Below are 25,187 nucleotides of genomic sequence, written 5' to 3'. Positions count from 1 at the left end.
AACCAGGTAGGTCCATAAAAGTATCACTTGTCTTTCGTCCCAATTCATTTCATGGTCATTCTCCCAGCAGTGATCAGCTATTTCGTTTTTATCTGTATCACCATTGTGAACAGCTCTATTATGTTTTTTTTGTATCTGACACCGAAAGATCTCTTAGACTCACCGATATATGTAGCATTACAGAAATTTGAAATTTCCTTTCTTCCTTTAATCTGCAGAATTTGTAATGTAGTTATGTTTTTTTTGTAGGTTAGTGTTTTATTAGCGTTTCTTCAGAGTGAGGAAGTAGTTGGTCGGAGTAGCAGGAGACAAAATTGCATTTGAATTTTCCACCATTGAATTTGTTCTTTTCTTCAGAGAGCTTGCATTAATATACATGGTCCTTATTTACAATAAACTTATTCTTTTTTTGCTAATAAATTGACATACGTAAAAATAAGCGATGGCAAAATAAACCAGGGAAAAAATAACGATATACAATATATAGTAATTAGAATTACTTCTTATTCTCTCAGTCGTCACTCTGTCCTTGCTTTAAAATTTTAAAATTTCAGATACGGTTGCTAAAAAGAGAAAACATTTGAAGATTGTGGGAGACCTATGAAAGGACATGCCCTGAGTAACCAATTTCGACATTTTTGCTGACAGCCCAGCTGCAGCTTTCTGTCGAAGGCTCGGTATACCCGGTAGCTTAGTTTCTCTTTAACATCAATAAGATATCCTGACATCTATTTGATGCTTTTCTAAAGAGTTTGGTGTCTTTTCTTTGTTTACTTCAAAAAACGAGTTTTGATTCTCGAACACCTTTTTAACTCATCAAAGCTGATAAGGTATTAAATACCATCGCATTATAGAGTTACGAAATGCAATCAACCCGTTGACATCAATCCATCATATGAAATTTCATCATGTCTTGAACTCGCCGCCCCTCTCTCTCACTCACAAACTCGCTCTGTAACTATTCTGCTTCGCTTATAAATTAAAAGACATTGACAACAAACTGAAAAAATTACAAAAAAAAATCTGAATATGTTACAAAAAAATTTCTCTCTCAATATTAAACATATGATTCCGCTTGAGACATGATTTTGGCGAACGCTGTATCGCTTTCAACTTTCTCCTCACTCTCATAATCGTCTAATGTATTATTATTGGTTTCTATGCTATCTGGGAAACATTGTCTCGATAACATTTCTGCTATTAAATTCTCTTTATTTTGTTGAGTCATTTGAGAATCTGGGGTCAAGTGCCCGTTAAAGAAATTGTTGATATTGAGCGTTTTGTGACGAACACTCTCAGCTCTTTCATTTGAATTGGTGTTGAATTTTCCTTCGTTAAAAGCGTTCCTTATTTCTGATTTTAACCGCCTGTTTGTACGCCTCATTTCTCGTGCCGTCATTGGCCGAGAATTAAGTCCCTGTTCTTCTCTACGTTCGTTAGAATTGAGTCTTAACTGATCAATCTTTTGGGGTGCCTTTGTTAAGAGTTTTTTCTCTAAAGCCAGTGAAGATGGTGCCTTATTTTGCTCATCGTTTGTGGCGTTTGATGGAGATTTTTTCAAGTCTGTTTTAAGATTTAATGTGAAAGGCGATTGCGAAGGCCTGGGGGTGTCACTCGGTTCAACAGATACTCCGCCACCCTCCTCATCTGTTGGAGTGGCGGTATTTTCAAGTGAAGATAATAAATTGTTCAAAGATTGAATTTCTTCATGACCGATTACTTCCCTCGTTGTCGACGCAGTATTCGTATCTGAGGAGGATGAAGAACTTGTTCTCGGTTTTGGGGCGGTGGGTGGTGGCGTTCGTTTCTTTCCGCTATTCCGCCTCTCCGATGATTTCCGGTCGGTAACATTTCCGTTTAGCTGAACATTATGTTGTAAGGAGTTCATAATAGAGTTAAAAGTATCTTCAATCGTATTGTCTTTGTTTAACTCTTGTTGCAGTTCATCTTCGATATTTCGATTTTCATTTTCGACTGGTGTAGCGTGTGCCGATTCAATGAAATTGTTCATAAATTCTTCTAACGTTGTATTTTCCTCTCTAGTCATTTTCTTTCTCGGTTTAATGGGTTCTCCGGGTGATTTGGACGTTTCTTTTGGGAAGAATTTCTCTTCCAAGGACAATTTTGTCGTGTGTTTGGGAGAAACAATTGGTTTTTCATTTTTGTTGACTCTTGGTTTCCTAGACAACGTTGCTGAGCGTCTTTCTTCGTTACTACTGGTAGAGGATATAGAATGTTGGCTGTTACTTTCGCTCATTGATGATTTTGACGTATTAAGAGATAAATCGTGAGGTCTGTCTCGTTTGGGTTGTGCGACAGGGCTGCTTTGGTGTTGTACGACTGTCGTGTGAGCGACCACTGGTTGTCGTTTACTGGTTGGCGTTTTAACGACACGCTGTTTTGATTGTGTTCGCTGAATGTGTTCTTCGTAAGAAGGCGCGGCCGGTTGTCGTCGTCGATCGACCGCATGGAAAATGACGTTTGGTGTCGGTCGGTAGTCGGTTGCGAAATGATGAATTACAGGTTGCTGCATGACGTGGCGTTGTGGAACGAGAGTTGCTGACGATGGAAGTGAATTGAAGCTATTACTCGGGCTTACACCTTCCCCACTTGTTATGGATGCTGTTGAGTCTGTGAATTGTCGTTTATGCTCGATTAATTCAGCACTCGTTGTTGTGCTACTTAACATCCGTTTTGGTCTCGGCTGACGTAATAATCGTCGTTGAAAGTTCTCGCTATCATAACCCTCTTGGTCGGACCAATCAGAATTAAGTTTATTGTCCGTTGATAATGATTTCTCTATCTTTTTCCGCCTCGTCAACATCGGAGAATTTGGACTGCTTTTCGAACCTGCGCTCAAAGCTATACTCGGTATATTTAATTTCATTTTGAGTTCATCAGAGTCATTTGTATTTAAACTTGAATCCGATTGTGAGAAAACGGATTCACCGTCAACTGGTGATAACAAGAAATCGGGTGTAATCGGTTCCGTTTCTTTTTCCGAATCTTCACGTTCGTCGCCTTCTTCATCATATTTATAAATGGTTTCGTCTGCGCCGTAATCCGAATCGTCCGCGCGGTCATCATCGAGCTGAATCTCGCTTTCCTCCCCAAGGCAATATTCGTTCTCCTCGGAGAAAATCTTAATGTAATTTTCAATCATGAAACATACGATATCACTTCCACCGGCAGCTTGTTCGGTTACCATTTTTGTATTGGCTGGTAAAAACATGATACTGGGTGAAACGCAAATTGCCAGATTGTAAGCCGTCATTTTGTTTCTGTTTGAGAATCGATTAATATGATGCAAGATGCATAAGAATCGCATCAGTGTCTCGTAATGACATTTCGGAAATTGCCGGAGTATCCTGAAAAACGAAATAGGAGAGAAGTGAATTCAGAGTATAGAGATAGAGTATGATTCCCTTTCCTTCTTAGAGTTTTACATTATCATTTTCTAGCCAGATTCTTTATCGAAAAACTTTTGGTATGAAGGAAAAAAATAAAACTCGCCTGATCTTTGCATACTTCCCAATCGTATTCAAGACTTGAAAAAAACCGACCCAAGAACATCTGAGTAAACTTTCTGACCCATATATAATAATAAGTGTATTCTTACGTTTTTATCGTCTCCAATTTAGCATCGCTATCAGTAATGCTTTTTGCTGCCAACAGATTATCATATTGGTCTGAAATGATCAAACTTTCGGGCAGTGTCCGAAAAAACTCTTTCAGTACGGTTGCTATTACGATGGAACTGGTTTCCTCGAAATCGACGTCTTTGCCTGAAATTTGAATATAAATTGATTAACCCGGGCAAGTTGGTAGTAGTATTTGATTTAGCTGGCTCTCATACACGTTAAATAGAACATTTTTTCCTTACCTAAAAAGTTCCCTCGATTAGGCAATGAATTGCTCTAGCAACAATGATAAATTTAACTACCTTCGTCAAGAAGTGATCTGATTTGTTTTGCTGCTCTTGCTGATGCAGGTTTTCGGAAGATTCCAGACGTTGCTGGACCTCTACGGAAGAGTTGAACCAACATATCCTAAAGAAAGATTGAGTTTAACATTTTGATAAACTGACGCGATAGTATTGGAAATGGTGAATGTTTGTTCAGTATCTATTCAACTTTACCTCGAATTCGATGTTAAAAAGGTTTCATAACCCTAATGTAGAACACAGTGCGGTGCAATATCTTTTGAAAAATCTCATGAGTTTGCTTACCAGTATCGGTTTTGGGATGACATTTTCATCGTTGGACAACTGTATCAACGGATTTCTGAACAATCTAGAATGGTGAGAACGAAACAAAAATTTGAAATTCAATCTCTTCACTTGTAGAAATGTCGAATGGTGATGGTTGTGATGGTAGTGGGGTGGACTGTTCCACGATAAATCGTATACCATTCTTGTCTCCCAAAACTTTTGTCCTTTATTTTACAATTCAGCTGTTTCCAATAGTTTTATCCTTTCCTTTCATTATTTTCAATATGTACGTTTTCAATGTTTTATAGTTGATCGAATATTGCTTTCAAAATACAGCTTTGTCTACGGTATTGCCCTTAAGTCTGTTTGATTGTTTGTTTTGTTTCAAGACTTTCCTTTATCAATCGATTCACTTATCATCAATAAAATCACTTGATCTCAAACTCTACGTTTGTCAGTAGTAAGGTTGAAGCAAATAGAAAGAGAAGGGATCCCACCATTTTAACTGGTTACCTAATACACTCATTGTCACCTCATTTTATTTGGTGAGATTTGTTGAACAAAAAGTGAAGAAAAAAAATAAGTGCGGTTAAAAATCTCTTTAATGATTATCCCATAGTGATATCCTGTGGAAACCGAACCGTATCCTTTCTTATACTTAAAGTCTATTGGATGTTTTTGAAATGTCTACTTTTTTCATTTCTCACGTCAATAAATTTTAATAAGACATTACGTTTTGAAAATGTTAAATTTTATATAAGAACAGGTTGGAAATTAAACTGTTACATACATACAGCACAATCTGTGTTTTGATGTTGTATCAATTTGATATTTGAAATATTGACGTATTGCTTATAGGCGTGTCGCTCGGACTAACTAGATTAGATGACCTCTTCTATAAGAAATTTTGCCGGATGTTTTGTGAGAAAACCTATCAATAACCGTGTAAAAGTTGTCGGCTATATATCCTCTATATGGCGACTGAATAAATCACACCCTTTCATAACAAACAATCAGATTTGGAATCGATGTTAATTTATATGTTAACTTGCTCATACACTTTCTCACGTATGAGTCATCTCGGCTCGGCCAAACTTAGAATTATGTAAGCATTGTTTTGGATTGTGGCCTACATAATGTATAAATTCGTCCTACTTTCAAGATTTTACTTTAAACTTTCCGATAATTTTAATTTCAAATCGAATAGTACGTGAGTGACGAGAGAGTCATGCGTGATCTTTGAAAGACTCTACCAGGAATAAAATGTTTCAGAAATGTTTATCTTTAGCGTTGGGAATGAACAGCCTCTTTTTAGAGCTAAGCGAAGTGTCCTCACTGGCTTGCCAAATCCCCTTGAGAGACCCCTCGAGACAGAAAGAGACAGGAAGAAACATAAAATGTCCGGCTTTGTGAATCATTTCGAAAGCAGGGAATTAATATAACCGGTATTTTCTGACCACAGTGTTCCTTTCGTAAGCTTTTTGTTGACTTTTGTGAAATTTTTCAAGGTCTGTGAAGGATGGCACTGTCTCCACCATGTCATGATTTTATAAATGCAACCAGAGGCTAAACTTTATGAGCATCAGCTGTCCTTAACATTTTTTGGCTCAAATCATTCTAAGCCAATTTAAATTTGAGAAACATTTTGCCTTTTATCGGACCTGTTCTTTTACACTGCCCCTGATTTGCCGATTCAGTGATTCCAGGCCGATGATGATTTTTCCTTTTTAGCGTCATTATCGAATTAAAAAATATATAAGACTCTATGTCTGATGATTGAAGTAAGTTGCATTGTCATTTAGGCTGCTCTTGGTGGTTTAATGAAATTTATGTCAAAATTGACTTACTTTCCAATGGGCAGCGAATCTTGTGGATTGAAAGCCGGTTTGACGGTGGTCTTGTTCATCGCCCAGTTGATGATGGGTGATTTCTTGATCTTCCATTTCTTCTTGTTGTTCGCAATGTCTGAAGAGAGAAAAGAGAATTTGATAAATGAAATGATTGTTCATCTAGTCGACAAAGTAAAAGAAGAAGTTGAAAATGATGAAAAACCTGAACGCCATTATACAGACTAATATTACCCGTACCATTATATATCACTGTTTTGCTGTTTTATAAACGACTCCATTCTACGGTTTGCTATACTGATTTATTTAAAATTTAATTGTATTCCAACTAAAATATGAGATGGAATCGTAGTACCTTCTTTGAGATTATAGACTTCATTGGCAATGCAATGCAAAATCAAGCGACACATCCTCCCAAATAGAAATTTATTTTAACTTCTTCTCAACCTCTACAACACTTCTAATCTTGCAAGAGAAAGACTGGATAGCCTTATGTGAAAATGTTTAATCAACTTAAACGTCTGTCATCAAATTTTCATCAATGTCTGGTAAATATCTGTCGTATCTGATAAAAAATCTGCGCTAAAAACCATGCTGCAGAACACGATTTAGAGTTGCTATAAATCAAACTATTGTTCCTGTTCATGTCCAAATTTCCTTCCATTAGGATTAGTACAATCCCGTGATGAAATTGCATAAAGATGGCAGTGTTAAGGAAAGTAGAATAACGTTTGTCAAGTTGACAACAACCTTTATAAGGTGATGTTGACAAAATGTTTACTTTCTCTGATAGACCTTTTGGCCTTTTAAAAATTCATATCTTCAATGTGTCAATACTACTGTTTATAAATAACTTGTAAATATCGTTACCTAAAGGTTATTTCTACCTACACTACCAATTTCGCGCAACGCTCACAGGCTGACGTTAATTGGACATTAGAAAGACGTTGTATTGATGTCCTGTAAAGAAAATGTTGACACTAACCTTCCTCGTATTTCCATAAATGAAACGATTTGTCGTAACCCATCTCAAAAAAATTATTTTGCTCCACTCTAAAACATCAGCACAACGAAAGGAATTGCGACAACTAATTTCAATAATCACAGATTTTTAAGATAACACTGAAATCTGCCTGTCTCCTTGTTAAAAGTGTTCGCCGACTCCGTGTTTGACCGATTATACTTTACCAACTCAGCTAGAGATCTTTACAACGACAATTAGCGACTCAATGTTTAGTGTAGGTTATATTTTTCTTTTCGATGACGTCACTTTTTTTGTTTATGATAACGATGACATTGGCTAAAAGAGCCTGGAAGTGTACAGGCTGTGATTAATGAATAGCTCTTCATTAAAACTCTTGTCACCCCTGCTAGTGTGCTGACAAAATGATCTAATACGTGTATAAAAATTTGTTGTTGTTATAGATCGCATTAATGTAATCCTGAGAAGACCAGTTCCTTCTCTCCTCTCCTACATCCAGAAGAATGGTCTGTATTGTATCGTGAATTGTCAGTTATAGAATGTCAAATTAGACTGGATTAACATGAACCGGAAGGGAATGCTCGACTGTTGTTGTGTTTGTCATAATAGAAAATGTTCAATTGCATTAAGATCCATGGTATTTTAATGCGTTTCTTATAGAGCATTTTGTGAGCTTAATACAGATTTTAACAACACTTCCACTTGCTTAATTAGGAGGATATTTTTGTCTTCTTTGAAATCCAAAACTTATTGATATGTTCAACGTCAAATCTCTCCCTATCTCCCTAGCTAACCATTCTACAACACTGGCTTCAGTTTTTCATTCAAAGTTTACTTTTTTGAAATGTTCGTCATCACACATATGTTTGGTTGAAACATAATCATTTCTCCTTCCTTCATTAAATGTTTTCCCTTGCTAACCTTTCAAATTTCATTTGTCAACAAGTAGCGTCACACTATCCCTTTTAGAAATGATTTTGTACAGGAAATAAAAAAAATCGGATCCAGAAATTCTCCCTGGGATGAAATGTTATACCATTAGCATTATTACCAATACTCTTATGCTGATCCTAAATTGTTCTGACCTGACGTCACAAAGGAAATATTAATATTTTATTTCTGCTGATATCAACTAAATCGCAATAACATGTAACAGACTAGCCTCATCTGCCGATATAGATAATCTCATTGTGTTTAAAGCCCGAAGGGCTAGAGGTCAATCTCATACCTTTCTCAGGCAAGAAAAAGTGAAGCCTCAAAAAATGCGCCGCATTTTTGACGACAGATTGAATCTAGCAATTCCTTTGTTTATGATTGATATTTTTTTCGAAATTTAGCGGTAAATTTTAGTTTCAATCTGTCATTTGTGTAAAAACCAGGCGAGCCGCTAAAGGCCGCGCAACTTTGGTAGGATTTGTTGGCTTCAAATCCTACCAAGGAGATTGACTTCTAGCCCTTCGGGCTTATACTTCATTGGATCATCTACCTTTTCATATCTTGAATATCGGTTTTGAATTCAGTCTTGATTTCTGACCTATTTGTGTTACATTAGACTCACCGTATCTCATCGAACACAAATCTGGAATCGAAAATCGCTCGCAGTTATGGAGAGATTTGACTTACTGTTATTTTTCTACGTCGTCCCGTTTTTACTTTCGTTTTGCTCATACTTTCGGGCTACTAATGTAACTCTTGAATCAGCTTAATCATATATTATTACTCATTTTCCTGCGTAGCCCTTTTGCTTAAGCCCTTGTTAATATGTCAAGGGAAGCTAACCATGATGTCAATTTTGGTTAAGAAGGAAAGATACTTTCGGTATTGAGTATAGTAACGTTTGATTGAGATTACTGCTTGTAACATACTGAAAAACAAAGGCTCTACTTCTATGAGAACCTGAAATGCGATGTTTTTTTCTTGAATTGGATTATTAGGCGAATCAAACCAATTTTCACTTCAAGCCGGGTATGTGAAGTTTGTTTAACAGGATATTTTTATCCATATCCTACTTGTGTTTACCAACTGACTGAAAAACAGTAAAAAGAGAACCTTGTTTGAATCCAATCTCGTTCGTGTTTGGTCACCTCTAAGTGACGTCATCATAAATGAGCCAATTGGATGGTATCTCCCGTAAACTCTCATCTGCGCTTGACAATAAGACGTCAGATTTAACCACGAGGATTTAACTTGATTACAATTAATCTAGTGGTCTATAACATCATTACTGAACCTTATCTATACGTGTCCATTTCAATAGACTCTTTTATTATCAGATTAGCAGGTCAATTATAAAACTGTTACGTTTTAGCCACACTGTGCTGTAACTTTCTTCCCCGCTTGCGTGGGCTAACAACACAAAGAACGACCATTCATGGTATAGAGATGTAATGCTATTTTGAGATTGTTAAAACATTTCAAAGTTTACCTATCGATTGAGCAATACTTCTCTAATCTTAGGAAGTTAAAGTTTGTTGTTAACTTGTCAATATATTATGAAATAAAGAATGAACTAACTTCTCGAAGAACTAAACAACTGTCAATCTACCCGAAGTGAAGTTTGAAAACCTTTTAGTCATCCAAAGTATAGACTCTTTCTAGATATATACCTTAACTAGATAAATTGACTGGCTGGACTGTTTGGCAACCGTGAGGTTCACATCATTTTCAAAAACGAAAAGTAATGAAATAGATAGCTTAAAAAATTCCTTATAAATCCAGTTCCCTCCCTTACCTAAATTGTTCCTTGTATTTCCTTTTTTGGCTTTCTTGACGATGAATTGTAATTTTCCATCATCGTCCAATACGCCAGACTGTTCATAATGGTTGTCGTTCTCATCGTGTGTATATTCATGTAATGCTCGGATGTGATTCATACGGATGGCGTATGGTAGTTCGTGACCTGAAAAGTTAAGGAATCAACCAATAAAATTCAGGAATAAGGTCATGTGACTAAATACCGATCAATTAAAATCCTCAGAATATCAAGAACCTAATCTTCATGATTTTGCTAAGTCACCAATCAATTTGAATGAATAAATTGAAATAAATCTTAATAAATTCATCAGGAACCTAGAAAATATTGCAATGCGACTTCTTGGAGACTATAACTTGGCTAGGAAAAATCTTTCTATTACAAAGTTGATTATACCAACCTATAAGTGGGAATGTGGAGCCATCTTTTGCTAATATCATCAACTGGTATTCACTAGGATCCTCGTTCTACAAAGAGAAAGTATACACAAAAATTATATAATCGAATACTGACCAAAAAATAAGTTTATGACTGTTAATTTGCGGACATTCATTGCAGCTATCCTTACGTCTTAAAAGGCAAATCAACATGTGCTTCATTGTTAAAAATAGACCAAGTAAAAAAATCTTACACAACTGTACTAAGTTCCAATGACAAGGAGAACTTGACGAAAGTCAGTTTATTGCATCCATATAGCAAATTACTTTCACATTTTTAAAACTTTGTTAATCTGTGTGTTTAAAGCTCTTTAATATCTCAAAAATAGTTTGAGTCACTATAAACCCACGTGAGGGAGTCTTAAAGTCGAAAAATGAAAATGAAAGTCCTTTCTTGCTTTCTTACCCCTTGTTGGAACTGCTCGAGTGAAGATTTTAAAACTGTTTTTGCTTCGTCTTTACAAGATACTGTCACTTGACAAGTCTAGAAAATGAAAAATTTATGCGTTTGAGTATATATAAAAAGACACATAAAACAGTTTTACTTTGTCAACTATTTTACAAAAAATCTTAGAAAAACCCACATTATTGCTCTCTTTTCTAGTCTCTCGCTATAATGAAAAGATTTTGAGAGAGATAAAAACCGATTTGTTAAAATATGTTGGTTAAACTGTCTGTATGAAATGTAAAACATTTTTTTCTCACTTTTTATGTGTGTCTCTACATGGGACCCCTTTTTGTCAATCAAAAAAATGATTTAAAGTTATGTGTTATAAAAGTGGTGAAACCAGTGCAGGTCTTATACAAACCCCTGATCGTGCACCATCTATTCATTCATAGGAGGGCTTTCGAAAGTTCTTTATTCACTTATTCTACGATTCACTCATTCATTCCTTCATCCACTCGTTACATTCTATTCATAAGAAACCATCCCAGGCTTTGGATGTACTTTAAGACCCCATTGTTCACTGATTTAATGAATCCAATGACGTCCTCTTCCATCTTTTCCTTCTAGATCCGATATTTAAGGCCATTCTAAATTCACAGTACTGCCCAGCTTTTCAACGTTCATCTAACGTTATATGGGCGCTAGGGGCGTCAGCTATACGTTATTATGACATTTTGTGCCAGTTGAGAGAGCAATAAACGTGAGACGCGCTCTGTTACAGAGTAATATAGTACCTGTTGAGGCTGGGTATTATCGTCTTGAGTTTTATTGATGACTTTGATGGTGATTTCTTTTGGCTCTTCGTTTTCCTTTCGTTCATTGATACTCCTAAACAATAAAGAACAACAACAACTGTAAACAAGTGACCGTTATACGTGGGCTGTTAATTAGCTTTTAATTTCCACTTCCAGTTAATATCAATGACAAATTTGAAGCGGAAATTTCATTTGTCATTATCCGTCGTTGAAGTAATGAGATTTTTCTTTTTTGGGGACTTGATCTTATCAAATGACAAGGAATGATTGATGTCTTACTCGAAATAAGGGTCATCTACTTTCGCCCATTCATAAAAAGAAAGGAAAACTTTGTCGTCTGTTATTTTTGGAGCAAATGACTCACTGAAAGTGAAAGTTTTGAATTTTCTTGGAAAAAAGCTAGCTAGAAACTGAATCAAAGCCAGAAAAGTAATGTTTTCCTAAGAACTAACCGAATAAGGACAGAAACAGGATTGAACTTTTTGACCATATGACCTGCAGCCTGTCCAGCATCAACAGCCGATACCATCACAGTCTCAACAACTGAAACCACTTCCATGGTCTGGTCTTTCTAAAGCAAAACCTTGTCCTTAAAGCATCTATTTCCCTCAAAACAACCACCATAAAAATTTGACCGTCGAAAAAGTTTTCAATTCAAAGCTCATCGATATGACATGTCTTTGATATAACCATTACGCATTGAAAGAATTAGATTGTCATTTTCATTGGAGTTTTATATTATCTTTATCCACAGTCAATCGACAGTGAGAATGTGTTTTTCATCAAATTTGACTGGCTAGTCCACTCTATAAACTTTTTCTTGAAATATTCGTCAGTCAAATCTTTCTCTAAATGTTTATGAACTAAACGAACATGTCGAAGAAAATCCTTATCAAAACAACTTCTCTTTTGAACTTTTCAAATTTGAAATAATTAATGTCTCAAACAGGTTTTGTGTGTAGAGCTTCATGTCGTTCTACGTGAATGACACAACAAATGTTTGACCAATTATTTCCTCTATAACGCTCCAACGAACGTCTAGTCAAGTCAACAGCATCATCAACAAAAAAACTGAATAGCGAAAACCGAACAGACAAATAGAATAAAAGAACTTCATCATTATCCAAATCAGATCAAGCACAAGATCGCGTATTCTTTTTATGTGTTACTATAACCTTTTAATTTTACTTACTTCTGTAGGGCGTTGTACCAAAGGTCTTTTTCTTCAATCAGACTAAAAAAATGAAAAGAAAAATCCATTCTATCAGAAATATAGCGGTTTTAATGGACCACTGAGCTACACGTAACCCTCAGCGCCTGCCACAGAGCAACCGTGATCACAGGAAGGGTAGAGTGCTATTGAGTTGCTTTGCTGGCATTAAGGCCTTTTTCACTCGAATTTTAGGAGGCGACAAGAAGAAATTGTGGTAACGGGGAAAACTCTTTTGGTAGAAACATTTCATAAATAAAGTTCAAAGTGCTCTTTTCTTCAAAACAGGGTAAACCCGTTCGAAAAAATAACATTGAAAAACAGGAGTCAGATGAACTTTGTACCACCGTGTTTTTGTAAAGAATGATCTGTTTTGGGATATTTGTCATTCCACATTGATGACAGAGGAGTATAATTATAAAACGTAATCCCTCTTTGAAACTATAATCGCAAAATAGTTAAGAACATGTTTTTAGAACCTAGCGGTGGTCATTTACCAGTTGACTGGTAATTTTCCCAAGAAAGTTCAACCCGATATTTCTCTAATGGATTGACGAGTAGCCTATTATTTCTCGGAAATCCAATCTCAATTTTATTAAATTTGAAATTAATTTAGCTTTCAATAACGAGCAAGTAGTTTAAATTTCCTGGTTTTCCTGATTAACCAGCCGCATGCAATTTGCAATTGTAAATTTAATGACAAAAGGATGTCTTTATTGCACCAGGATTCAGAATTTCTCACGCTTTTTACTCTAATTTAAATCAACCAGAAATCCTTGTAATTCGCACGTAACCTACATTTACCATAGCCCCTCTGGTGTGCGTCGCTGCGTCGCCCAAAACATAGAGAGAAAATGTCTTAGGTTAGGGAAGTCTGAATCGCAGACCTCTACAAAACCGCAGGTAGTATAAGGAGCACGAATCCGTCAGTGGCTATCCCCTGTGATTTATAAAATATAAGTGTGTCCGAGTTACGGAGAGTTTTAACTCACTTGAAAGATGCAACGTAGTTAGTCGTAGGCCAACCAATGACGAAAGCTTTTTCGTGTGTGATCGTCGTTTCTGTTACCTCATCTATACAGTTCGAAAGCCAAAGTTCACTCACTCGAATCCTTTCTTTCAGTTTGAATGTTGAAGTTGATCTAAAATTTGAACACGAGATTATACGTTGTTAGATAAAAAAACTCCATCCCCCATCTTGTTGGCGGCTCTCTTGTGCTCTGATATTATTTAATGTTCCCTTTAAAGGGTGGAGTCGTGCCCTCGGAGTAGTGGAATGAAAGTCACCCTTTCCGTAAAAATAAATATTTCAACTAGGTCAACTTGTCCTGCATTACAAACTCTCAATTACATACAACCGTGGATGGACGTAACCGATGGAAAGTGTATAATATTCATTTCCCCCACTTTGAAACGAGAGAGTTTACAATTTCATTCCTCAGCGTTAATGAGCGCCATCTCAATAAACGTCTGTATCTCATTTTCCGCGAATAATTTACCACCCAAAACGCCCCGATTCCCGCCCAACTAAAAAAGGAGACTGGGGTTGAGTGTTGAGCACGCGCCAAAAAATATTTTCGCGGGAAAGCTCACATGGATAGGAACAGTGTAATCTGGGAATGGAGTTTGCAGTCTGCAATGGAAATCAGTGACACAGTGGTAAATATTTGTAGAAATGTTTTGCAAGTTGTGTTTGAGAAAATCTCTTGCTATGTTCAGTGTAAGCTAGAAAGTCTTCCTAAAATTTTATTTTAGTGTGTATATTCACATTATCAGTCACCCCTTTTTGTTTCTCTAGTTCTGAAAAATCTGGATTTGATGAAAGCAGCCCCCCCCCCTTAAAAAACGATATCATACTCCAGGATGCAAGTGAAATTTTTCAATCCGTGGACGTAGACGGGGGTTTGGTTATTATCAGTTAGGGTTTGGGTTGGAGCTCAAGCGAGAGTGTCACAAAAGGCCGAAGGCCATCTCTTAGCCTAAGACTTAGGGGCATTCGTACCCTGAGACTTAACTTTGGATCCCGTAGGGATCCTTGTAGGGGCACCGGTAGGTTTAAGAGCTTTTTTAATTAAGGTTCTGTCGTGTCTGTTGGCGCAAGCGGTTAGGCATTGGGTTTGAAAACCAAGGTTGCTTGCATTTGGCTGGTGGTTCGAGCTAGGGCAGGGTCGGAGACCTGTTTCACCGGTACAGACAAATTTCAGAAAAATACTTAGAAAACAGTTAGAAACACTTGAGAAGGACAGAAAATCAGGATAGAAGATAGCCAGACGGTGTCAATCGAACAACTTCGAACAAAAATCACAATCGAACCAATCGAACATAATCGAACGCGATCGAATAATTGCGATTCGATTGTCGAACGTAATCGAATCTCAATCGAACGGCCGATTCCTGGGTAATATTCGATTGTGTTCGATTGCGTTCGAGTAAGGTTAGATTGCTTCGATTTGATAGTTGACTATGTTCGATTACGATTATTTTCAATGAGTTTGATTGTGATCAAATTAAATTAAGTTAGAGCTTTTTAGCGTGGGCGGCCGAGCGCTTAAGTACCATATTAAAGCGAATAAAATCTAATACAATTAAGTCAATCGAACGTAATCAAATACAATCGAACGTAATCGAAGCAATCGAACAGTAAATCCTGGGTAATATTTGATTGCGATTCGATTGCGTTCGACAATCGAATTGCAATCGATTCGTTCGATTGACACCGTCTGGAGATAGGAAAGTAGAAAATAGGGGAAAAATAAGCGACAATGCATCCTGGAGTATGATATCGTTTGCCAACCCCCCCTGGGCTCAGACAGTGGTTGTATGTGGCTCGCATATTTTGGGCAAGAGGACCCTTTCGAAACTCAGTTTGCTAGAAACTTCTGGTGCCAAGTTACATCTGAAGTTTTTGTTTTTGTTTCTTCTTCTCGTAGCTACGTACGTGTATTTCTATCGTGTATCTATTTCTATATTTCTATTTCTATCCATTTATTTGCATATATAAGCCTAAAAAAGCTAACATTGCAAATAAATTCGTTCTTTTATCTGGAGGCAAAAGAAGGGTCAAAACTTCTTCAGTCAAAATTCATGTTAAAATGATTTATTTTGATAAAAATAATTCCTCCAGTTAGTCACACTTAGGAAAACATGTTTCCATCTCCAGTAAAAACTACATCTACAGAATGTATTGGTAACAACAAGGATGAGAGTTACCTTAATCAAGTTCCCAAGACAATTGAGTATACAGCTGCTGGCTAATCAACATAAATTTGTCATTTTAATTCCCGAAATAGCTTTTAAATTCATTATAGGCCTTGATTACACGCTAAAGTAAAAATTATTCTGCACATGTTAATGGGTCAGCAAAATTTCTGGGAAGAAACCTATGTGTACAGTAAAAAGCACCTGTTTATTTTTTTCATGCATCCATCCCTTTAGAAGTTGTTTGGTGCATTCTTTTTTTGCAAACAAGTAAAGTAAACAATATATTTTTGATACACATGTTTCTGCAGGATGCTAGTGTGACTAACTGTCCTCCCAAAATATTTTTACTTTAACCTTGGTAGGCAATTGGTATGTTAGCATCAATTCTTTGTTTTTTTTATTACTTTCTTTTGTTTATGTCTATCAGTCGAGGATTATGCCCTAAATAAGAGATATACTCTATTTAAGAGAAGGTCTCTTAAGTAGGAGATTTCTTTCTCTTAACTAGGAGACTTTTCTTTCTTCGTTAATTTTTGGCCTTCTCATCATTTTGCGCAAATTTTGAACTTCATAGATCGACTCAGCACGTTTTTTTCTCCCTTCTAGCAAAATTTGGTTGAGTTCTGCTTTTGTTTCGTGGACCTAGGATGGTTAGGGTCTATCAATCTAAAGGCCGATCTACATCATGAGAATTTCGTGAAAAGTAATAATATAGATCGGGCCATATTTAAGAAACGCGTTTACAAACAGAAAGTGAGTCGCTCTTGTCTCTCCTAAATAAGGGGGTTTTCAAAAAAACGCGTTTTGAAGGACGAGGGTGTTTCTTCATTATTTTAAAAATTACGTCATCACATGCAAATGAGGCTATTTATGGTTTTTCGAAGTTTGAAAAAGAATGAAAAGGTATTTTATTTTGGTTTTTGGGTCATCGGAATCACGGAAACGTGATCTTTCACGTGATCTTATTTTCATATTGCGCAAATAGTCTGCTCTGAAGTAAATTTGTGAAACGTACAGAATTCTCCTAGGTAACACTCTCTTAAATAAGAGACTGAGAATCTCCTAAATAAGGTAATCCTCTAACTTGGGTATTCTTTTATTTAGGGCATAATCCTCGACTGTCTATTAAAAGCTGATATAAATGATTTAACTACTTCCAAAAACTGATGAGTAAAATGTTATTAACTGATTATTTTTAAAGGTTCGATTATTAAGTACATGTCTATCACTTTTTTAAGAATGTTTTTTTTAATGAAAAATGAAAATAATTGATCGCAGTGACTGGGCAGACAAGTCAAAAGCAGCATTACAAAGAGAAGAAGAAGCTATCAGAAAATTTAACGAAGTGCGCATCACAACAGAAGCCAGAGAAATGGAACCTGGAGCTCGTATTAAGATTAAATTGCTTAATCCAGATTGTCATCTAACACAGTCCTGCATGAAATCTTTCAATAGACACGTATCAAGGTTCAAAGGTTGGACAGTTCGACGCAAAGCTGCTACTGAAGAGGAAAAGAGTAAATTTAAGATAACCAGAAAGGCCAAAGTGTTCTTTACTAATGTCTTCTACACTGCTCCAAAAGAAAAAGAAAAACCCCTGCTTGTCAGATCTGAAAACAAAGCCCCTCCTAGTTTTGGAGTAGCAAATTCAACATTGCAAAAGAAAGACCAACCTGAGAAAGACGCCAACGCTACAAGAAAATCACCAGTATCTGATTGTATTATAAAAGAAGAGAAAGAGATTTGCACCCCTGTTACACCACTTGGCTACAACATTTTACCAGGATTTGATGCTTTAAGCAATGGAAATACCTCTCGTACTCCTGGTAGTTCACCCCGCAAGCGCAAACAAGATTCTTTTCCAAAACATGATAAAAAGAAACCAAATCGAAAGATAACAGATTTTTTCAAAAATAAATAGTTTTCTTCATTTGAAAAAAAAAACTATAAGTACTGCATAACATTATGTCTTTTTTTATTTTGTATGATACACGTCACTCATGTTAAGATTTTAGGATTTTCATTTACTCTAATTTTTTTCTTGCATTAGTTTTTATTTGTAAATAATTATATTCAAAAAACAAAAACTTGATCAGAACCTGATTTTCAATTAAAAATTCACTGTTCCTATGTAACTAACTTCCCAAATATTGATAATATTTTATTTCTTATCTAATAGACCTTTTCATAAATTACGTCACGAACATCACTTGCCTTGTATCCAAACAATTACCATGGTGATTATATCCCTTGAGACATTAAATGATTTTTTATGAATAGAAAGTAGTTTTAATAAAATCTGGTGGGAGTTGATCACCTTGGCAATAATTTCAAAACGAGGCAAGTGATGTTTGTGATGTAATTTATGAAAAGGTCTTAAGAGCAAAAAAAAATACTTGTGTAAAGTCAACCAGTGATAAACCTCCGACTCTATCTTTTGAATAAAACTTTTTTTGAAAATTGATAATGGTGAAACAATCACTTGTGTGAAAATAATAATAATAGGACAGTTAAAAGGAAGAAGTTGATTTTTTTCTTTTCCATTTTCAATCTTCATTTTCCAATCATTTTCTCTTTTTAATTATACTCCACTCCTGTTCTTTTCAACAAGCACAAAACCACCATCTAATTCTGAATCTTTCAAAAGTTTAGGCTATTTTGTCTCTGCTACAAGTTATATTAGGGCAGACTTTACATACCCAGGAATAATACTATACTTATGAAGGTTCTTTTCAATTTACTAAATGGATTAGATATTTCCAAGATAAGATGGGAAGAATTCCAAGATGGCAGATTTTAAAACCATATAGTTTTTCTATTTTTGTTTTTATACTTTGCACTTTGTTAACATTTTGATTGTACTGTCATTATTTTTTCTGTTAGTTTTGTTTTAGCAAAAATGTTTATAAAAGAACATGGTTATTTATGTACTTCAATCTGTTACTTTTCCATTGAAGCAGACTATAAACAAACATATTCTGATATTTATTCTCTTAAATATTTATATTCTATTCTTTTTAGTAGCTCAAAAAACAAAAAAGATGTTTTGGTGTAACGATGATTATGGAATAAACCGTGACGGTTGGTCTGAAAAATCCAAGGCTGCGTTACAGAGAGAAGAAGATGCAATCAAGAAGTTTGATTTAGAACGTGCCAAAATGGAGGCTCGAGTCCTTGAGCCTGGATCTTGCAACATGGTTCAATTACTAAATCCAAAAGAGCACTTGACTGGAGCCTGCTTGAAAACCTTTCGTCAACACGTAAATAAATTTAAAGGATGGAATGTGAAACGGCAAGTTGTGAGTGAGGACCTTAAACCTAAGTTAAAGATTACGAGAAAGTCTAAAGTTTACTACACAAATGTGTACTATACTGCTCCTGTTAATCTTGATGAACTGAAAGAAAATTTGGTCCCTCAGCAGCCATTTGAAAGAAAATACCATCTACCATCAAGTCCACCTGCTTTGATGCCTAGCCCGCCAATTATGCCAGAATCACCAGTGTACTCTTATCATAAGCCAATTCCTAATCTACCTTCTGTAGCTTTTAGGACTGGAAATTTTGCAACCTTTTCAGGCTTCCAGAATTACAGACCTCTACCCTCTGGAACCTTATCTACTTGTGGAAATATCCCAGGACCATCACGCTACCAATACTCCGCAGAACAACTCTATGGAAACTATGAAAAGATTGGACTGCAAAAACGAACATTAAATGACTTTCAAGATCAAGGTGGCAAAAAGAGCAAGTGTTGAAAAGAACAATTAGCAAACCTTTCAAAAGTTTTGCTATTTTTGGATTGTTATGTTCCTGGAGTAAATTCTGATTCATTTGATCATACTCTTTATGTTTTTTTTTGTTCAAACCAAATTGTGTTTCCATTGAACGGAAGTTGGAATTTTAACTAACTTGCCTTTTGATGTCCTATTTCTGCTATAAAATTACTTGAGCCTACACAAGCACATTTATTTTTCTCAAATATAGTGCGAAAGTATAGTGAAAAAGAGAGAGGACCCTTTAATCTTCCCTTCTTGGCATCCCCAACCTTCAAAAAATGTCTGTCCCGCAATGTTTTTGGGTTACTTTTTCGAAAAATTCTTCTATGACGGAGCCATGTTCCCATGTTCTTTTTCTTATTTTTTTCAAATTTTACTTGTACATTTTCATATTTTAGAAAGTATTTCACACAGGGCATTTATTTTTGATAGAGTAATGTATGGCTAATTTTTATGTGTAAAAAAAACGAAAGTTGTATTATAATTCTTGCATTGGGTCATTCCGTTAAATTTCCATACAGGGGCTGAACAAACCTTTATAGAGTTTAAGTTAAAAAAAAAGGAAAGTGGCAAATTTTCAAAAAAAAAAACCCTTGGAAAATTTATTTTCATACCTTTAAAGTGATGGTGGACGAGATAAGATCTTTTATTTTTTATCCCCTGGAAATTTTAGAATAACATTTCACCCTTGGAAAGATGCAAAACCACTCTTCTGGAAATTCTGCTCGAATTCTTGATATGCTTAAGTCAAGATGACTTCATATTTTTTAACGGAAGCACCCTAAAATGCCGGTTTTTTACCTCTGTGTTTCTATTTTTAGTAACAGAGAGAGGTCGAATCCTGGCTTTTTAGGGTGTTTCTGCTGGAAAAATGACTTACGCGTATCAAGAATTCCCCTTGGAAATGTTCGACCACCCATCTGTATGGATATAAAATGGAATGGCTCATTATATTTGTATATTGTCATAAGTAAGATTTTAGTTTATATTTCAAAAATATTTTGAACTTTGTATTTATGAAAGAATTCTTATTTTTTGATTCCTTGTTATCGTAAATTATGTTTTAAATTGCAGAATGTTTGTTTAATTTTGACTAGTACTCCTCGACACGATGATAAAACCTCATAATAATAAGAAGATTTCACTTACTTTGGTTTTGCAACAATGAGCAGGTCATTAAAGAGGAATAGATATCTTTCATTTGTTGAAGTTGCCTAAAACAATCAAAATTAGTGAAAATTGTTAGAAGTTTTCTTATATAGTTCTATTATAATTGTACACATTTTGTCCCTCTCAGAAACTCTTTTTAGTTATCACTAAGTGTTTAAAAACTTTTCACAAACTTACAGTTGAAAGCTTCACTGGTCCTTCTTGAATATAAAGTCGTTTAGTTGTTAGATGAGTGGAAGGTGATGGTGATATATGAAGCTCTTGTTCCTCAGCTGATGAAGGAGTTTTCTTTTCCTTATCTTCGCCAAGGTCCGGTGGATTCCTGATAAGATATGAAAAAAGTTATTTACTCGATTTAGTTCTTATTTTTATCTTTCAGAGTAAAAATAAACAATACTGAACTCCGTAAAAATAATGGTAACATTGAATACGAAAACGTCATCAGATGTTGTTGTATGGAGATATCCTGGTATCAATCAAACTGCAAAGAAGCCAAAGTAAGTTTGCATTTTCTAAGCTTGAGTTTGATTTCATTCCCCTCGTTTTCCTGGTGTGATTACCAAAGTTAAAAACAATACATAATAATACATCCACCTTACATGAAAAGTCCATCAAAGAAATTTTTTTTCTCAATACAAGGAGAATCCCTTGATCTTTGCCTTTTTAAGCTGCCTGTTGAATAAGTTCTAATGCGCCTCTTGATCCTAGGCAGCGTGGATGTGTCAAAACTGAATTGGCGATGCTTGATATGCATCCTAGATGTCCACAGTCCAAAGACAATATAAATATGTTTCATTTGCTGTTGGGGTTTTATTAAGTTTTTTATGAAAAGGTTAGCTGTCATTTTAATTAATGAAGCAATTATATTTAATTTGGAAATTTGAAAATTTATTACACTTAGTTAACATCTTTTTATTAATTGTGAGCAGTCAATGAAATCCTGTGTCGTAATAATTGATAATTCTGTGTGACGAAATTAGTGAAGGCTCTTGTTACATTTTGCTTATATTTATAGTGAAGTATTTCCACCTTCTAAAGTCATAATTAAGTCTCCTTTTGTAAAGCAAAGTGTGGTTTTAAGCTTGGTAAAGGTTGGTTTGAGATGTATGTAAACCAAATTTGAAGTAATGTGTAAATCTTCTAGTGTAAACTGGACCTAAACTTGTCTCCGTGATGAAATTAATTTCCATCTTCCGGTGGAGTTGATTAGTTATAACGGTCACAATAGACTGTAGGGCACTCTCACTTATTTTGTCAGATTATGTTGTCAATATCTATTTTTAATTTCTGACTGTCTTTCAACAAAAGTGACGTAATAAATAACATTTTCCTAATAAGTTAATGTGTCAACTTCTATCAGTTTGGATCTCAAAGAGAAAATCTTTTTCCTTTTTTTGACGGATGGTTATATTATTTTGAATATTTGACGAATTTCTATACCAGAGGTTATTACTTTTTAATGAACCTTCAGCAGTAGATAATCACTTGAGTTTGATGTTCTGTTTCAATGTCTTAAGGTTAAAGTCTTAAACAGATACCTGATTCAAAACGCTTTTTCTTGCCTTCAAGGGACATGAATATTAATATCTGCCTTATAAACCCGATTTATTTTTTGACTATGATGGTATGCAATTTAAAGTTTTCGTCTTCTCATTGCTACAATTACTCGAAATTATTTCAGTACGCTGGTATTTTTATTGTATACGACATATTTTTGCATGTTCAGTAAACGATATAAAGTTTCCACCCTATCGAATGGAGAGGGAGGAGTTACAGCGGTCAGACTTTCCTTTCATATAGGATTGTGTCTATCGCGTTTTGTTATTTAATTTCGCCTTCCGTTTAAATTTGATTACTCTAATTATAAGTTTACACCTTATTATAATTGGGAGGAGCTCTCTGCTTGAGGGAGGGCCCTCTTTACTGAGACGTTTAAAAGTTTCTGATATTCTCCAGGAAATAACTTTGCATTCTTCATCTGAGATAAAGTGTCTGGTATAATCCTGATGATCATATCGGGCTCTCTAAGCTTACTATGTTAATGATTGACAATAACATAGAATATAGGCTTCTAATGATCTCTTCGCAAAAAGAAAAACACTTTGAGAACATTGTAAACCCTCTCAACAAGACGAAAAGAAAAGAGAAAACATGAGTACATCGAAACACTTTGTTGAGGCAAATCCCTTCAAAAGACAGGAAAAGCCAATAAAGATCTGACTAAACAACACAAACAACATCAAAACAAAACAACAACAAACTGTCAATCTTCTCTTTTATCTCTTATAATCTAATGAAAAACTTTGATATCCGTCTTAAGAAATTCTCGTGGCTCTAGTGACATCTCAAGCAAAATCCTATAATTTCCCGTCTTAAGTTAATAATTAGATGTCTTCGTTATCTAGCTTATGGGAAACAGGTCTCGTAATGCTTAAGATGAAGCTTGTATTGTTGAAACAATGATTCAACACAACAAGTACCTTGTTTGATATGGGTGTCATAGCTTTTATTGTAATCGTTAAACTTGCATTACGTTTCAAATAATAACGTAATACAGATGAAGAATCACCTAGATTTCATCTAGCTCATCTTCTAATGAAAAAGTTTTCTTTACAGCAATATACTATTAAGCAGACCTATATTCATGATATGTACCATTGCAGTGTCTTCTGACATTACGTCACGGACCCAACAGCTGATTGGTTGTAGGTGACGTAAAAACAATTAATACGTCACTTTCAACCAATTAGCTGCTGATTCCGTGGAAGACATTGCAATGGCGCATATCATGGATAGGAGGTATATCTATCATAGAGGAACTTGCGATTCAGACAAAGAACAACCCTACACTGATACTATATACATAAAGTGTAGTAAATTGAAAGTTTAGTCAGTTAGAAAGGAAAACGTACATTAGCGTCGGATGATGTCAACTATAAACCGGACACGAAAATGCAATCATCAATTCTGAGCATTATACTTCCTGTTTTCCCACTTCACTATTTGATCTAAAGACCACAATATTTTGTTGATTTTTTACAACTTGAATTTCAGACAGACTTTCCTTAAAAGTATAAATGATTATGCTGTTAAAGTGATGTTAAACGGAAATTAGCTGATATACTCCCCTCCCATTTTTATTTAACTTACCAAATTTATATGACTTAAACGCCTTGATTTTGTCAAAGTTTGAAAACTTTATGTAATAAAATGACAGTCGTCTAAATTCAACTTGTTATGAAATTTCTAAAATCGGCGTCAAATGTATTGCCTTATTTGAGACAATTTTTGATTTAGTTGTTTGAACCTCAAAAGGGACATTTGATCTACCATGACCCTGTTTTTATGTTAGTATCATTAACAGATAGATATTTAAACATTTTCTTTTCGTTTCCCATCGCCGTCCACCATTCTATCCTCTTGTAGCATGAGAGTCAGATTACTGTTTTTGAAAATAAGAAAAAGTAATAAGATTTCTAACCTAATACATGAAATTGGATGTTTTAGAGTCTACAAAGCCTTAAAATGTTCTCAACCTGTTCTTAGTATTTTGGCCATCGAAGCTTTATGTTTTTTATATAGTTTGTTCTTATATAAACGTGTAACAAGTGAGAAAACAATCATAAAGCAAACTATTTTGCAGGCCAAAAGATTGCTGTAAGAGTTTAATAGTCTGATCAACTTTAAGAAATACTGGCTCAATCGTTTTAAATGACATAGACAAAGTAGATGACAATTAATTAAATACACACCAAAATGGTTGTTTATTCACAACAGATTCGAAGATCAATCGAAGGAACTGTAATATTTGTAATACTTGCTACAAGGATATAAGGGTTTTGGTGTTCTAACGTCTTCTGTATTACTGATGACAAAATAATCACTTAATTACGGCACGACGAGATTTCAAATGATATCTTTTAGTTGTACATCAATAAAGTGTAGAGATAGATTAGTTTATTATCATTTCAACTTGTCATTATTGCGCGATAAAAACAAGAGAAAAAATTTTATTGAGTACTGTAAGAAAACAAAATCGCTTTCTGTTTTTGTGATTTATATCAAACATCAATTTAATTATTTTGTTTCTTGCGCCTCGAATACAAGAAAAGTGATACGCTCAGAGTAAAAAAAATAGCCTCGCTTGAACATTAAAAATTAACACTCGATTGACAGTATTCCTTTTGGTTCGTCGAGATTTAAACAATATACAAAAGATTGCATCTTTAGGCCATTTTGGGTTCTTCCGTTTTGCGAATGTAAAGTTGTTGCCAGAAAATTAATTTTATGTGCTCCCATGATAAACCTTAAGAGATCAAGGAAGCAATATGACTCCTTCTAGGGAGTCGTAGAACAGTAAAAGCAGTATTTGAGAAGGAGATTAAACCCTATGAAATAA

The 25,187-nt window shown here is 35.1% G+C and overlaps 1 protein-coding gene across 5 annotated transcripts in view; it reads right to left on the bottom strand.

The window, feature by feature from the left end:
• Positions 1-319: 319 nt before the first annotated feature.
• Positions 320-25,187, bottom strand: part of LOC136812257 (rho GTPase-activating protein gacU-like) — a 63,463-nt gene continuing 38,595 nt past the window's right edge. For all 5 annotated transcript variants that reach the window (XM_067068741.1, XM_067068745.1, XM_067068743.1 and 2 more), the window contains 13 exons: positions 20,966-21,110; positions 20,768-20,832; positions 13,634-13,783; positions 12,624-12,665; positions 11,411-11,504; positions 10,635-10,712; positions 10,192-10,258; positions 9,771-9,938; positions 6,058-6,175; positions 4,229-4,292; positions 3,944-4,049; positions 3,620-3,785; positions 320-3,368 (listed from right to left, as the gene is read on the bottom strand). In XM_067068741.1, coding sequence (XP_066924842.1) covers positions 1,058-3,368; positions 3,620-3,785; positions 3,944-4,049; positions 4,229-4,292; positions 6,058-6,175; positions 9,771-9,938; positions 10,192-10,258; positions 10,635-10,712; positions 11,411-11,504; positions 12,624-12,665; positions 13,634-13,783; positions 20,768-20,832; positions 20,966-21,110 — 3,574 coding nt within the window. In that variant the 3' untranslated portion in view covers positions 320-1,057. The remainder of the gene's footprint in view (positions 3,369-3,619; positions 3,786-3,943; positions 4,050-4,228; positions 4,293-6,057; positions 6,176-9,770; positions 9,939-10,191; positions 10,259-10,634; positions 10,713-11,410; positions 11,505-12,623; positions 12,666-13,633; positions 13,784-20,767; positions 20,833-20,965; positions 21,111-25,187) is intronic.

Source organism: Clytia hemisphaerica, unplaced genomic scaffold, assembly GCF_902728285.1.
Source record: "Clytia hemisphaerica strain Z4C2 unplaced genomic scaffold, Clytia hemisphaerica genome assembly, whole genome shotgun sequence".
Taxonomy (NCBI): domain Eukaryota; kingdom Metazoa; phylum Cnidaria; class Hydrozoa; order Leptothecata; family Clytiidae; genus Clytia; species Clytia hemisphaerica.
This window is presented reverse-complemented; position numbering and strand designations above follow the sequence as displayed.